The 16623-nt window shown below is 36.9% G+C and overlaps 1 protein-coding gene across 3 annotated transcripts in view; it reads left to right on the top strand.

Moving 5' to 3' along the window:
• Positions 1-356: 356 nt before the first annotated feature.
• The window catches only part of PRKD1 (protein kinase D1), a 45013-nt gene continuing 28746 nt past the window's right edge, over positions 357-16623 (top strand). For 2 of the 3 annotated variants that reach the window (XM_010075341.1, XM_010075340.1), the window contains exons 1-4: positions 357-495; positions 1166-1326; positions 13049-13259; positions 14935-15012. In XM_010075341.1, coding sequence (XP_010073643.1) covers positions 456-495; positions 1166-1326; positions 13049-13259; positions 14935-15012 — 490 coding nt within the window. In that variant the 5' untranslated portion in view covers positions 357-455. Of the gene's footprint in view, positions 496-1165; positions 1327-4080; positions 4105-13048; positions 13260-14934; positions 15013-16623 lie in introns of all 3 variants that reach the window. The other variant, XM_010075339.1, reaches the window with a different exon arrangement.

Raw genomic sequence — 16623 nt, 5'->3', positions numbered from 1 at the left:
AAGTCTGTGAAAGAGTATTTTTTAAAATTTCCAACATTTGATTAAACTCTGGCGATTTCTGATAAACGTTTGATATGCTATTATCCTCCTGTGTTTTATTGGCAAAATATCCTCAGGGAAGTTGTTGCTGCAAGTTTGTAAAAGCAGCTTTATTCTTTTTCCAGTAGTCATTGTAGTATGAAGGTATATCATCAATCTTTTTATCTTCAAGATACAGTACAGTGACCAATATAAAATTCAAGGTTCATCAGCATAGTGACCAAAATGAGTTTTGCTTTGTTCTGTGATGGAAGACCACATAAATGAAGCATATTAGTTATGTTACTAATTTTATTAATTTTTGGAATTATCTTGTCATTACAGCTTCTGCTACATTTGAAGACTTTCAGATCCGGCCCCATGCTCTTTTTGTTCATTCGTATCGAGCACCAGCCTTCTGTGACCATTGTGGAGAAATGCTGTGGGGGCTGGTGCGGCAGGGACTCAAATGTGAAGGTAAGCTGCAGTGAGATGTGTTATTTTTTTTTTTTTTCCGTCTCGGGAACAGAAAAAAAATTACAGTAGGTAGAGACAGTAAGAACTATCAAAATAATTAACTGATAAAGAACTAAACCTTTTTACTGCTCTGAGCCCTCCTAGATAGGGTTCAGTAACCTGAGGTGCAAAAAAATCAGTCTATATGTATTTTTAAGAAAAGATTTTCTGTGTCCCACACTTCCCTTATGAATCTGAGCCCGTATCTCATTCTGTGTCACATTCATTCAGATCATTTAACTGAAATTACTGTCAGTCCATATGAGGTTGTAGCTATCTTTTCTCATTTTGCCACAACTATTTGACTTTCTTTAGACTGTATCTAATGGGATATACCATTTGCAGTGAAAGACTTCCTTACCTCCCAAATGCTGCTCGCAGAAATTTTCTTCACTTTGAGACGATAGAGTTTTGAAAAATCAAAATAAAAACACTGGTAATAGATATAACTATTTGGAGCTTATAACATTATCTCTCTCAAAATCTGTAGAACATAGAAACTAAGCCAGCAGTGTAGAGAAAAAAGTTTAATGAAAAGTAAGCGTGGTGGTTTTTAGAAAAATAGAAAAAGAGTTCCTTGGTTTTTCCGGTAATAAACTGTAATCACATAGTTTTAAATTTCTCTTTTCAGGATGTGGTCTAAATTACCATAAGAGATGTGCATTTAAAATACCTAACAACTGCAGTGGCGTACGGAAAAGGCGCCTGTCAAATGTGTCCCTAACAGGACTCAGCACCTCTCGGACAGTTTCTGCAGAACCTTCGCTCAGTGCGTCGGATGAACCCCTTCTGGTATGGGATTCCCTAACTGTAGAGGCTGTGGGTGTTGCTGATAAGAAACAATGACATTTAGTGCTATAGGATCTGCTTTTTCCTATTATAGACTATAGAGGAGAGTGGTATATAAATTATAAAGCGTTGCTGTGAGAAAAGACATCTTGACATAAGAGGGAGGTGACCAGCTTAAGGTATGTGAGTTTAAGGTATGTGTCACTTCTGATACTCCCAGGAGTCTCCTCCCTTTGTCAAGAATTAGGTTATTTTGAAAGTCTAAAACTGCCACCCATGCTAATGTGAGTAGTTGTATCTTGGAGGATGTCTTCTCCGGTACTAGAAATTGAATTTCTTCTGTATCAAGCCATTATATCCGTTGGTTTATGATATAGGAAAGATTTGCCTCAGGAGAACACTGTGACCCAAACTGAGTAGCTGTCACTGTCAGGGCTGTAATTAGTTGGAGCCTGTGTATTTAGCATATTTCTAAGTGTTCAGAAGTAGGAGAAATCTCCCATTATTTTCTTAAATAGATCTTTGTGGTGAATGTATGTATATGTCTGTATATATGTGTGTAGATGTATATATAGATGTACAGTATATACACAGGCACACGTAAATTTGTGGTAGACTTGTGTATGCACGAATATGGTAGTTTTCCATCATGAAAACAACTCTTCTGAGAACAAAATTTAAGACTGGAGTAAATTAGAATATGTATTTTTTTATCTTTGGCATATTTGTTCTTTTTAACACTCATGGTCATGATGTACTTGAATAGTTAAGAATTTACACTGTGTGTAAATGAAAATTTTGAAAACCTTAAGGTTTAAAAGAGAGGAAAGAATTTATAAGTACACAACAATTATCATGTTTTCCTCTCAATTAGAATATTAAACTTATTAAACTTGACATACTAAAAGGACACCATTGCAAATTATGTAGACCTGGTGTTCTATGCAGTACCATCTACCAACCCTAATTATGTACTTATGTTACTGATTATCATTAGCCTAAAGCTACTTGGAAATTAAGGTTAACATTATGAATCTGTATTTTTAATTGAAAAGCTGTATAAATGAGTAAGGTACTTAAGTTCTGCAAAAACTGCAGCAACAAATCTTTATAGATTATTCATAATTCTCAGTAGGTTGTTTAGGAATGCTGCCTGCCTTAGAGAAAGACAGAAAATTTTGAGGAACGCTGCCCCTAATTCTGAATTGTTTCTGGAATATTGGTTAAAAAAATTGTATGAGTGAGCCATTCTGGTGTGCTTCTCTATAAATATTCATGGCACTGTACAGTTGCCAGATAGCAAAAAATTACAATTTGAAAGCATTTTTAATTATATGACTCTCTTGTTTGCTGATACATTCCTATATGAAATAACTGTATTGCAAAGCTATATATTTTTAAACTGTTGAAAATATTAAAATTGCCAGTAAAGAAATATAGTAAGTTTCATATATGCTGCAGGCTATACTTCTCTAAGAACTTGTAATCATCAGTGTACCCAGGCTGGTGATTCAGAACATTGCACATGCGCGCACACACACGTACATGTATGAAAAAAATACGTTTACAGTAGGTACAGGGATGGACATTAGCCTAGAGAAATGAAATAGATTTCTAACTTCACTTTTATTGCAGGAAATCATGGTATCATTTACCAGACATTCAGAAGTGCTCTCACATATGGCTTCTATATGTCTTTTGGTTTGGTTTTGGTTGCGTTGAATGTGTTTCAGTTTTTTTCCCTTTTTTTTAAAGTGTGCGTAAGCTTTATCAGTTCTCCTGTATCAGACCTATCCTTTGGACTCCATTCTTCTGCACTACCTGTTTTATGGCAGTTCATACTGTGGTACCAATCAAAGCACGCACTTTGGAATGTGTTTCATTTTTCTACAGCCTATGTGACTATACTAAAAAACATCATCCTCATTCACAAAATTGTATCATTTGTTATTAGTATTGATGTGGCACTTGAATCACTGGTAACAAAATATAACCTCTGTTTGGAACCACTGAATTCAATCAGATATGTGCCAATTCTTTAACTAGGACTAAAATAAATGTTATCTTTACCCCCATTTACTACATAGAGTCAGAGCAGTTGAGAGAGGAGGAATTCCTGGAGATCTTTCATAGATGGAATTATTAACTAAGTTATGATTTCAGAACCCTTTTGTTGTTCTGTGAACTAGAAAGAAGCCAACTTTAGCTCACAGTGTTAAATTTAGCTTGTAAGTCTGGCTTCTGGAAGAATGCCACTTATGAAGTGAAGAACTTGTAGTATAACTTATGAAATTGTGGCATTTGAAAAATGAGACAGGATAATTTGGAATCCTGCAAAAGGTACTTTAATTATCCTTTCAAGGGAACCACCACACACAGAGTTTCAGTTTGAATATAAATGTTTTCATTAGTTAGTAAAGCATTTCATTTGAGCTGAAGATTGACTCAGGAGTATACTTGAGTACAGCTTTAAAAATTTACCTCCAAAGAGTAGAATCTGTGCAAGATCCTTTTCTTGATTCTTAACTTAGTAGTCTAAAACTGGTCAACAGAAATGCTAAAAACCAAGTAGAAATAGGAGGACACCAAAATCTTTACCTGTCATAGCTCAAATGCAATTCTTTTGCATTCTGTTCTATAACAGAATGAGAGTATAAATAATTGCACATTCATGCTTGCTTCTAAAATAACATATTTGCTGTGTTTTTCTCCCCCTTATTTGTTCTGTTTTTAATTCTTTCCAACTTTCTGTCTCAGTCTCCTGTCAGCCCTGGCTACGAGGTATGTACAGAATTTACTCTGCATTGTACTATCAGGAACATCCTCTTTTATGATTGTCAGTGTCAATGGGAAGAAATGCAGGAATTTAATCAATTAATATATTACAATCTTCAGAACTCAAGAGCATTTGTTTTTCTTTTAGAAAGAATACACCCAGTGCGAAACTCAAAAGTCCGGATTCCAAAGTGAAGGTCATAATTCTTATTCTAAACAGTAAAATTAGCTAACATTAAAATATTTCGATACAGAAGTGGCTTTTTCATTTCTCAGGCATGACAGAGGTCATTGGTTGAGCTGAATGAAGTCCTTTTTTCCTGGTAGTAACACATGGGAAGAAAATTTTAACTTCACTTTCAGAACATTGGGAACTTGCTGGAGTAATTTAGAAAATAAACATTTTATTTTAAGCTAAACAAATCTAACTTTAAGTGCTTACCAGCAATCAAATTCTAATGCAGTGTAGTAGCTTTTTTTCATAATATGGTTGCACTAAAAAAACTTACGGTCAAGGATTCTGCATCTCTGTGGAAATAAACGTGAACAGGGTACAGCTAAGTTACAGCTATATATTAAAAAGAGTATCAAGTCTAAATGAAGAAATTATTTTTTTTAATTAATATTTCATATCGAAGGTTGTCCTCTTTGGCTTTCGGTATATTTTTTCCAAAGAAGTTTGTTTCATGTTTAAAGTTTCAGAAGTTTTTGAAACTGTGAAATGTTGGCAGCTTTCCCTTGCAGCATATATTTCAGATGCAGCCAGAGAAGAGCACATTTTGCAAATATTTTCCTTTTTAGAAATGCTACATAGTTAATCTGAGGAATATTTTGTTATGCTGAAATGAACATTATCATGGCCAAACATCTGTATTTTCAGAAGAAATAACTTTATTTCTTTCCAAAACACGTATATTCTTATTGTAGTGTGCCCCAGAACTACAACTCCACAGAATACCCATAAAACCATACAAAAAAGCATATATAGAACAGGGTTTTTGTAGTATCTAAATTTTAAGTATGTGCTATCTGAAGAATGATGAATTCATCAATCTGGATGGTGTTGAATTACCCTAAATTAACAGCAATTAAAAGTAGTAATGAAAAAAATAACTGTAGTTAGAAGAAAAACAAAATTGTGTTTCTTTTCTAAAAAAGAAAATATGTTAACCACCTATTTTTTTACATTAAAATACATTTATATGACATAATATAATTGTATTTCTCTTTATTTTTATATATGATTCAATTATTTTGGTAAGTTTTATTCATTCTTCTAGAAGTGATGAATGTTGTTATGTTAAGGTAATTTTATAGACACATTGGGAGTGGTTTCTCAGAAAAAGCCTAGCTGAGCTTTGCATTTAAAGTAGCAGTGCTGTGTCTCACAGGGCACAGGTAAGTGGAATATTACAGAGTTACTTACAAATTATCTTTGCTTTTTGATGAAGAATCAGGAATTATTTTAAACTTTAAATAATTTCCGTTACAAAGACTATTTATGTATCACTGACAGAATATAAAGCACCAGGTATTGCCTGCCTCTCTAGATTTGTTATAGGCAGAGCTGGCTTGAAGCTTTTTGGCTATATGTAGAAGAGTGACTTTGCAGAACTAGGAGGGTAGAGTCTGTGCGAGGGAATTGTCTTGAGTTGTAGATGGCCATTTTCTCTTTCTTCTCTTGTCCCGAGCTCAGCGCTTAATACAGCTGCTCCTTTCTCTTACTGCACTGAAATAAGGAGTCCTTGTTTCCAGTGACTCAAAAATTCCCGCTGTACGAAGCCTTCCTTTTCCACACTCAGACAGAAGATACGTCTCCTTTACCCAGTTCCAGTCCCTATAGAGCCTCATATGTTTCCCCAACTCACTGGACTGGAAGAAAGGACACCTTGAGGGAAGGGTTAAAGAAGACCTGTGGTGTTGCAGCTGAGAGCAGCTTCATGCCTTAAGCCAGTTGTAATTAGTTAGAGTCCTTTTCTAATGGCTAGAGTTCATTAGACCAAAGATATTGAGAGAAAAATTATTATTTCCTCTTGAAGAAAGACACTCTAATTAACTCTGAATTAATACCACTCATAGTTATGTTCTGTTCTTGTCACTCCCAAGTTATCCTTCCATGCTCCAGTGATGTACACTGCACATTCCTCTCTGTCTTATGGGAACTTATTTTCAGTGTGCTTGTTTGTTTAATAAAAAACCCTGTGCTGTTTTGGGCAGTCCTCCTGAAAATTTTTTGAGGTCCAAAATCTAGATGTTATTTTAAGATAATAAAAGTGTAAAATATAGGCTGTGAACTGAGCCAATCCTAAGTAATGTTTACATTGATTTAGTGCCAGATTCACCAGGTGAATGTAGGGTCGTGCACTGAACAGAACTGAGAATCAAGAGCTCAGTGAATCTGACATTGAAAGTTAAATATTTAAATAGGAATTTCAGTTAATTCCACAAACTTTTAGGTATCATTTCCTAGTTTTCTTGCTCTTTTACAATTATTTAAAATATTTAAACATGTTAAAGTTTAAAACTCAAACTCAAAAAAAAGCTATTTAAAATGTAGTTTCCTTTTTTTCTATGACATTCAAAGTCCAGCTGAACCCTGAATTAAGACATTGTAGGATACAGAAAGTAAATTTGGAATAGCTTACCTTACACACTGCTATGCCACAAAATAATAGTAGTCCCTATACTAGCTGCCATGCACTAAGTACTGTAGGACTGATTTGCTTGTGACTAATTCAAACTGCATTAGAGCTTTCTGACCTAGTTTGGCCCAATGTGACTTTTTCAGAAGTTCATTACAGCTAGATGAGATCTAAAAGATGATCAAGCCAATTATTTTAAGTTAAAAGGTGTATTTTTAGGAAAGCATTAAATAGTGCATCAGTTGTGCACCTAATATTTTCCAAATATCTAGGAAGATAGGTAGAAGAGAAAATGGTAAACAGCCTAAGATGTACGTGTTCTGAAATTTCATGGGTGCCATGTCTGCTGATGCTTTTGAGTACAACTTATTTGTGATCCCTGGGAGAGGTTTTGTGGGTATTTGATTCTTCAGTTTATAAGAGGAGAGATGTTCAGGTTGTTCTTGCCCTCAGATAATTGCCACTTGTTCTTAAATGCCCTATTTTGTTTTTAGGAAAGACATACAGTAAAAGTAGTTGTCAGTTTATGATCCTTCATGTAAGTCACCATGGCTTAAACTGAGGACTTGTAGATGCTCTGTTACTGTGACAGTAGGAATTCTTTAGGAATGTATGGTATGTCTAAGCAAATGTACACTCAGAGCTAAGTTTTTGTGGTTTCTAAGTGCTACCACAAGAGTTTGCACGTACTGAAAATACAAAAAAAGCGGCAAACCCTGTAGCACGCATTATACTTTCCTATAGCATCTTTGAAACATCATTCATGTTAGTGCATTTCACAAGAGTGAAATGGTACAGGATGTCAAAGTGCAGTTTGTAATTTTGAGGAATAGAAGCAATCAGCACAACCTTTTATCTCCCCTTACATGGTCCAGACATTTTCAATGGTGCTTTCCCTTCTGATATATGAGCTTGTTTTTCTGCATTGGTATCATCCTGCTGCCCCCAAGCTTCCTCCCTTTAGACAAGCCTCGCCGAGCTGATTTGTCTAGATCTCGTCTGTCCCATGCCGAAACTTTTTCCAAACCAGTGTCTGTGGTGAAGCCCAAAGGCCTGCTGGTTATCTCTGATTCGGTAAAGATGATGTAGAGACAGTGTCAGATGGGATGCATTTGCACAGACATTGGAGAGGGAAAAAAAAACAACACAATATTAATATGTGGTAGCGTGAACCAGAATTGTACAAAGATTCCCTGAAGGGTTTTGTCTTGAATTATAACTTGGCTATGTCAGCTTTGTGTCATGGTATGTGCCTTTTTTTCTTTCTTCTTAGTTCTATGCAGTAGGCTCAGTTGAGCTGCTTACGGTGTGGGCATTCTAGTAGTGCAAGAGACTTATGTGAAAATAATATATGACTTGAAATTATTATACTTAAAATTAGGAAGCACATAATAGAAGGTCAAAGTAAAGCTAATGTTATTGAAGAAACTTATGTCTGTAGGACGCAGGAAAAAAGCTTTGTGCTATGTAAGTCCTACTATGCCTGCTGTCACCAGCAAATCCTTTGTCAGCAAAGGGCTTTTGTTTTGGGAAATCCCTGACTCTGAGAAGCTACTGCAGTCACACAACGACTGCTGAAACCCAGTAATCTTCTCTTGTGGCTTTACAAAATAAGGCAGGTTACAGACAGAGCATTTAAACCACTGTTTGCTGGTATTGATGCCGGAGTGGAGGAAAAGGGTACATAATAATTTCCATCTGTGGATAGTTTAATATTTACAGCTTGTACTGAAATCAGTTCTTTGATGTGTTTACACATGTAATATTCAAGTGTTTTTCAGACCATAGCTATCTAACTGTGGTGCTTGAAGGAATAAATCATACACTTGACTTAACGAGAAGAGTGCAAGAAGCCTTGAAAGACAACACAGTTGATTGCATTCTATGGTGTGGTATTTCAGTATATTTAACTGAAGATTTGTTTCCTTGAATTCACTTAATTACAGTCACACAGTTTAATTTGTAGAAGAAAGTCAACATTTGCATTGCATTAAAAACTTTCTAGTTCCTGTGGTTACATAGATATCCAGAACCTCATTTGACAGTAGCTTCCTGTGGTGAAATTGTATATGAACATATTCAGGCTTTATCATCTGTCTTCAGTATAGGAAGGAAATTAATGTTTCAACAAGTGTGCTTCAACACTGAAAATGAAACTTTATATGGACTGTTGTTGCTGTTTGTTTTTTTTTAAATATACATCACTTTTCTCAGTTATCCAAGTAAATAAAAAAAACCTAGCTCATGACAGTTGGCTTCTTTTATTAAAGCAAATATTTTAAAAATGTAGGAATACCTGTGTTGTTTTTGGTTTAGTATCTCAGTGTAAAGTACAGGAACAATGTCACCATACTTTTTAGACATTGAGCCTGCAAAAGTTTAGCTCTTCTTTGTGAACAGTTTTGAAACTGTTACATTTAGGAATGTAAAAGATGTGTAGCCTGTTCTGAGTGAAGTTTACTGACTTGAATGTGTTTCTACAAGCTTTATTTAAAATCAGATGATCAAATGTCAAAATTTAAGTATTTCTTTTCTGACTCTTCCAGAACATGACAGTAAAGTTTTGTCAGAATCCCTGGGACATTTTTAGTGGGACTGTTGAAGTCTTTTAAAAGAAGTCAGGCAAACAGCAGTCTGTTTTATGTTTTAGGCTAGCCTGTGCAGCTGGATTGCAGGGCTGTTTCTCGTCTTTCTTCCCAAGAGGCCAACTCTGCATCCAGACAGTCAACTTTTATTGCTTCCCCTTCAGGATCTCTCTAAAGTTTCTTTGATTTCTGTGCCTGGGAGGGATAGACGTGGTGCTAGAAGACAATCAGACTCACCCAGGTGATGAGAACAGCTGTCTCCATTGGCAGGGAATCAGTATACATTTCAGTTTCTTAATTGTATTTTGCAATGGATTTGGACAAGGTAAAAACACAGACAGAGGGATCTCCTGCTGAGGGATTTTACCTTTAGGGTAACATTTATGTGGAGGACTGCCTCCTTCCTCCAATGACAGGGTTCTGCATGATGACTTTGTGCTTCTGGGTATTGTAGACAAAACTTGTTGTGTCCTTGATTACCTTTTAACAAAGCTCACCAGATAAACCATGAGTAGCTTCAGTATATTCCAAAAATTTGAATAAATTGAACTAGGAGGAGGAGGGGCAAGGCGTCAGCTAATGGAAGTCCTGCAGAATGCCCCATGTTGGGAAAAAGCTTGGTAGCTCTCCCTTCTTGGAATTTAAAAAAAACTTTTTTTCAAAATAAAAGAGGAAACAAACACTGGATTGTATTAGATATTCTCATAGTTTAAGGCATAATTGAATTGAAGTCTCTGGATGGGGTCACTGTCACTGGCTTGGTTGGACATCCATACAGTTAAATATCTGCACATGTTTCTTTGTGTTTGGTGTCACTTGGAAAATCATATTCTGAGCTGTTAAAGTATAGATTACCTTGCTGGTATGATTGTTCTGAAGGACTGTTTAGTGTTTGGAACAGCACAGGCTCTTAGTTTCCATGGTGTAATCCAGTTAAGCAATCATTTCCTGGGAACTTTCCAGATTTGCTGAGTCAGTAGTCTGGCTGACTACCAGGAAAAACTAATTTATCTTTCTAACAAACCAGGCACACCAGCCGAAGAAGAAGGTGCTTTGTGGAAGAGATTCTTGCTTTTGCAGTGAAAACAGGATAGTTCCTGGTTTCCTTTCTTTCAGGGGCTTTAAATTATGGCATCTGTATGATGCTGGCAGTGCTGGAAGTTAAAGTTGAGGGATATTGGCAGGAGTTTTGGAAGATACTGGAAGCAGAAGCTCCTCATTGACAAGATGGAGGAGGTGTTCCTCCTCCCAATCGATCAGTCATCAGAGGGGTGTGGAGTGACTGCCCTGGCTGCTGTGAGTCTTCTGTCATCCAGTTCCCTTCCCCTGCTGCCTCTGAGCAGAAGCAGAGGGTCACATTGTCTCTGGCTGGAAGAGGTAAGGAGTGCGAGTCTGTCATCAGGCATGGGCATGCAGGAGGGAGACCAGACCCATACTGCTGATGTCTTTTCTAGTATGGGAGAACATAAAACTCAACTTTACCTTTTACTTGACCTGAAGACACTGTAAATTAAGAACTGCTGGTGTGTTACACAGTGTGCTATGCTTATAACTGCGTAGCAGTCCAGTGCTTGCAGAATGGCAAAAAAAGGGTGACACGCTTTTTCTGTAAATATGACTGTGAATAGAAAAAGCTGACAGATACTGCCTACAAAGAATTTGTTAGAATGAGTTTAGGCCTGCCTGTTTCATTTCACTTGTTTGAAATTATGGTGTTCGTTTGTTATTGAGCTAGTTATGCATTCTCAGTACGTTAACAGAAATATAAGCGACAGTTTGAATACTAAAATCATGTTAAATAATTTAGCTAGGGACCGGTCTTGAAGACGACATCCTGCACTAGGTCTTCTAATGTTTTACCTTATTGTTTAGTATCCATTTCTGCTTGAACTATAAAGAACACTTCTAAATTGCTAGCAGAAACGTAGATAATCACTTATTATCTACCATTACTCAGCAACCATGTGAAAAGAGATTTGAGGTATATCCTTCAAAAATTATAACTGTGCATTGACTGATAGCAAATTTGAGAAACAAGTTTAGTGAACAACACTGAAAAAGCTTTATCAGTGGTAACTGGGTGTTCAATCAAAGCTGATGGTATGATAAATGACGGTTGCAGAATTGTCTTTCAGAAAGGATTGAGTCGATGTAGAGCACACAGAATTCTGACCATAGTGTAGGGTTGAGGATGCAAGGCACTGCACTAAGACTGGCGGAAACTGTCCCTGTTCTGCACACAAGAATGAGAGACTGCATAAGTACTTCTGGCTCCTCTTGTGAGCTTTGTCCTGTCCACAGGTACTGAAGTTTGCACAAGCTGAGCAATGCAGTTTGGGTTGTATATGTGGGCTCATTCTTCCTTTCTCCTGGCTGGCCTCCTGCCCTCTCTTCCAAAGCCTTGTTCATGCTGACTTCATCAGACTTAATGCAATCTGCCGTGTAAATATTAGGCAAACAATGTTGCTAGCTAACGTATATTAAATAAATTTAGTCCTAAACTGAGACTAGTTTGGGTTTGTTTTCTTTTTTACTCATAAGTGCTTTACAGAGCATGAAGATCTAAAACTCAGGAAGTAAACACATAATATGTGAAATCGAAGTATGTACTCATACTTTTTCTACTATTATTTGGGATGAAGATAAGACAGAAGCTTTCTTATACTTGTTTCAATCTAGTTTGTTTGTGGTGACCACATGTACCTGGCTTGTACAATGTATTTTGCGTATTTCTCCTTGATTTGACAGGACTGTGTTCGTACAGTGGATAAGCATGTGATGCGTTGTTGTCAAATAGCAGGGTGGCTCTAATGTTGAGCAGATCTATTGCATACATGTCTTTGGAAGGACAGGTAGTTCTGCAGTACAACCAAACAAAAAAGTTTGATCTTCACAGTAAGAAACCTATCTGATCTTTGGAAGGAAGAAACTTTTATGCCCCCTCCTCACCAGTCTAGTTTCAGCTACTACAACTTTTTGAACAGTGCAGGCTCACTGGTGAACGACTAGCCTTCAGTTATCAGAGTATTAGCAAGATGATGGCAAGAAGATGCCGAGTTTTAAAGCAAGCTGCATCTTGTCACTTTTTTCTCCTTTCCATGTTAACTGTGAGTGTAGTTTGGTTATTTCTCAAGGGCAAGTGTTAGGAGAAGGCAGTTTTCTGGGTCAGTTGTTTTCTGGGGTAGTTACCATATTTACATCTAAATGAGTTTAGTAGAGGAAATAAGGTAACTAGTTTCTTTCAGGAATTCTTTTGATTCCATACCTTAGACTGTGTGTCTCACTTCATACATATTTATCTATATACATTTAAATACTTATTGTGGTCTATTCTGCATAATCTAGATGTGGTGAGGTTAGGCAATAGCAAAAGTTGTAAATAAAGGAGATGGAAAATACTCACCGGTTTTCTATCAAAAACCTGCATGCACATAGAATAAGGTAATAATTTTCTTAACTTTTGTACAAAAAATACAGCCTTTCAAAGTTAGCTTTGATATAAAACAGAAAATAAGACAGGTAAAAATGGCTTGTGTTTTTGTCAGAACATGAAAAGTAGTCAGAGGGAGGGTATGTTGCACTCTGTTAGTGTTTAAAAGTACTTACATTACTTGTTACGACATATGACTTACTGTTCTTGAGGTGAGTATATATGAATGTAATATTCTTTTAAAAATTAATAAATCATTATTATTTCAAATGTTCTTTTTATGTATTTCACAGCAAAAGACACCGTCAGAATCATTTACTGGGCGAGAGAAGAGATCAAATTCACAGTCCTACATTGGACGACCTATTCAGCTAGACAAGATCTTACTGTCCAAGGTTAAAGTGCCCCACACTTTTGTTATCCACTCTTACACACGGCCAACTGTTTGCCAGTACTGTAAGAAGCTTCTCAAAGGGCTTTTCAGACAGGGTTTGCAGTGCAAAGGTAAGTAAACGCCCTTTAGGGACATAATAGCTAAGCATAATAAAATTAGTAAATTAGTATTTGAGTAGTTACTGTGTAGCCTGACTCATGATTTTCTCACTAAACTGTCTAGGTGTAGGGACATGTACAATTACATTGGATTAAACTGAAGTCAAAATTACAATAATTGCTGTTCTGCAGGAGCTGGCTGCGTGGCTGTTCATTCTTACCCTGCGGTATATCTGCAGTACCTCTCATCTTTTTCCTTCAGTTGTAAATTTTCTTATGTTTGGCACTGGGTCAGTGTGTGCTTACAGGCAGTTACAGCAGAATAGTTTAGACAAGTGCTGTATTCCTATCTTCATAGTTTTCAATCTAGAGTCTTATGCTTGAATTGAAGCACATGCCTGAGTCCCAGCAGTTCAGGGTTTGGGGGGAGTTGTAATGGAAATAAGATGAGCTTATATGAGAATTTAAAAACACTTTTTTTTCAGTGTGACTAATGTGTCAAGTCTCATGATGGTGTACCTTAGTTGGTGCCGAAGTGCATCAAGTCCCTTGGATTGTAGCCTAGATTACTGGCTCGCCTTAGTCAACTAGAGGGCCCATAAAAACAAAACATTGTGTATACTGTAGTGTTAGATAACATTGGCTACCAGATCCTTAAAATCACCTTAATTCTATTAAAATAAACAGTAACTATCATAGAATTAATCAGTATCCTTTGTGCTGCTTCTTTGAATTAACACCTTGCAAAAATTTGAAGTTGCATTAATGTAACTTCAGATGTGATTCTGATGTGATTTAACTAAAACAAAACCTCTGTGAAGGCATCACCTGTTTCAGTTCATTTTGAATCTCAGTGACATACACTAATATTAACTTGATTAAAAAAAAAAAAATTACCTACAGTTTGGCACTGCTGTACCTCAGCTGGTTTTTGGATCAATCTGAAGTTAAATAATGACAAGGATACAGACAACTTTGGTGTATTTTTTCCTTCCTGACTCTTTGCTTTTCCAGGTGTGTTAATAAGTTATAGCTCTTAGTTTAAGTAAAATGCGTTCATAAGCCAAAAGAAAACAATTAAGATGACATCTAATAAAGTGCTACTTACACATGTGAAAAAATAAAAGTAGAGCGAAATAAAAATATCTGGAAAATAAGGAATATATTGAAGGAACCCTCCACTGAAAGCTGTCTAGAAGTTGCTTTGAGATGTAAAGAACAAATATTTTCTCACTTATAATTGTTGGCTAGGGTTCTGCTCTTTCAGTTTTCACTTGTCAGTATTTGATATGTAGTCAGTCTCATAAACTGCAGTGGATATACTGCAGCCCAGCCTTCTTCTTTCACTGGAAAAGCACCTCTGGCTTTCCAGCCAAGCACTGGGGTCTCCTGATGGCTCCTGTAGAAGAGTTAAGCATCTGCTTTGGCTGCAGCTAGTGCCTCCACCCAGCTGCCCTCGGTGATACTTTCCTTTCCCCTCAGGGAAGCACACTTCTAGCATCTTCATCCTGTCCCTTCCGCTGGCGGGTGGCGTGCAGCCTGGCTAGGGAACGCTCTCTGGGCACGTTAACTTTGTATCAGCAGAATGGCAGGGCTTGAGATTTATAGGCTGGAGAGCAAGAAAAAAATATATTTGTGTCACAGAAAAAGAGAAATAATTTTACTGTATCCCTTTTTGTCGTATCAGACTGTAGGTTCAACTGTCACAAACGCTGTGCTCCTAAAGTGCCAAATAACTGCCTGGGGGAAGTTGCCTTTAATGGAGGTAAGTTGCCTTAACTGTTGTTTCTGTCATTGTTTAAACCATCCATTAAATAAAAGGGAAATGTAAAACCATGATGTGTACAAAGGCACGTTTTTCATTGCTTGGGAATGGCCTTTCCTCCACAATATTTCTGTTGTATGTTGAAGTGTGGGAGGAACCGTACGAGTGGTTCATACACCATCAGCTCAGAGCATGTGTCTTCCAAATAGGTGGCACTGACAGACAGGCTCAGCTGTGCCACAGGGGTGGTGTCAGCAGCAAAACGGCTGTGTGATCGCGGCCTGTTGAATGCAGAATGCCAAGGTACAGCAAAAAGCCACACGCATGAGAAGTTGGCATTCACCTGTCACATACAAGCACAAAACTGCTTTTTAATCTGGGGGTGTGGGGGGGAAGTGTTTTAGGATAATCTTCCTGAGGAGGAAAAATATACCTGCATGAACTGGGAATGTCCTCCAGGAGAAAAATTTCACTGCTTACTGTTGACATAAAACTAATTGTATTAGCTGGCAGAAATAAAGGCGTGAATATCTGCCCATTTTCCCATACATGAGCTGTCCGTTTTGTGTCAAGTATAGGAATGTATGAGTAGGTTTGACAGACGGTACTGGAGAAAAAAAGAGTGGTTGTAGATGAGTTGTTGATTGCCTTGAAAATGTCACTTTTCTATGTGATAAGGGAATGAGAAGTGTGGTAAAGTGTTCAGTTTCTAATGTGTATTACCATATTAAGTTGTCAGCCTAAACCACTTCTGAGGTTAATAAAGTATTGCTTTATTAGATATCCTGTTTCAAACTTCAAAACAATGATCTACTTTATTGAAGACATATCAAGAATATCCAAAATTAGGAAAGTTAACTAATATTTTTTGTAGTATTTCTCATAGTAATGTGACTGTATTACTATAAAGTTTTCCTGTTTAATGGAATTGGTGTAAGCAAAAATATTTCAGATGCTGAGTATCCAACTTGAAATGTGATAAGGTGCATGATTTTCTGGAAGGTTGATGTTGCACTCCTATTGCATGTTGTCTCTGATATACCTCAGACTGGACTCTTGGAGTTACTGGTATTCTTTTTTTTTTTTTTTTTTTTTTTTTTAAATCTTTGCACCATTTATAGCTCACTTAATCATTAACCATTCCATAACAGAACTATTTCTTTGGGAGTGGAAGTACTGATGCTTATGAAAGGTTATAACTTGATTTTCAAATCCAAGAGCTAAAAATATGCCATGATATGTTAATTCCATTGATAACAGTATAGAGTTTTTCCTGAGATTTGGAGAGCCAGAGAAAATAACAAAGTCTGCTTATAAGTGATAAAATTTTTCCTGCATAGGTGCAGTTTTAGAGAGGAGTGCAAAACTGAATTGATCAAAAGGGCTAGAAGAAGACAGGAAGGCAAGATTTGTTTCTGGACAGCTGGACTAAATGAACAAAATTTACGTTTGTTTATGAATTGCTCCATAAAGTTCCCTCTTTAGATCTGAGGCAGCTTTACGTCATCCCTCCAAAACACCCACTGTGCCGCCTCCCTGCCTTTGCCCTGCAAGCAGCACACTACTTTGCTGATTTGCCTCCTACACATGAATCCGATGCTGGGCTGATGG

Source organism: Pterocles gutturalis, unplaced genomic scaffold, assembly GCF_000699245.1.
Source record: "Pterocles gutturalis isolate BGI_N339 unplaced genomic scaffold, ASM69924v1 scaffold18977, whole genome shotgun sequence".
Classification (NCBI taxonomy): Eukaryota; Metazoa; Chordata; class Aves; order Pterocliformes; family Pteroclidae; genus Pterocles; species Pterocles gutturalis.
The sequence above is the reverse complement of the archived record's forward strand: the minus strand, read 5'-3'. Positions and strand labels throughout refer to the sequence as shown.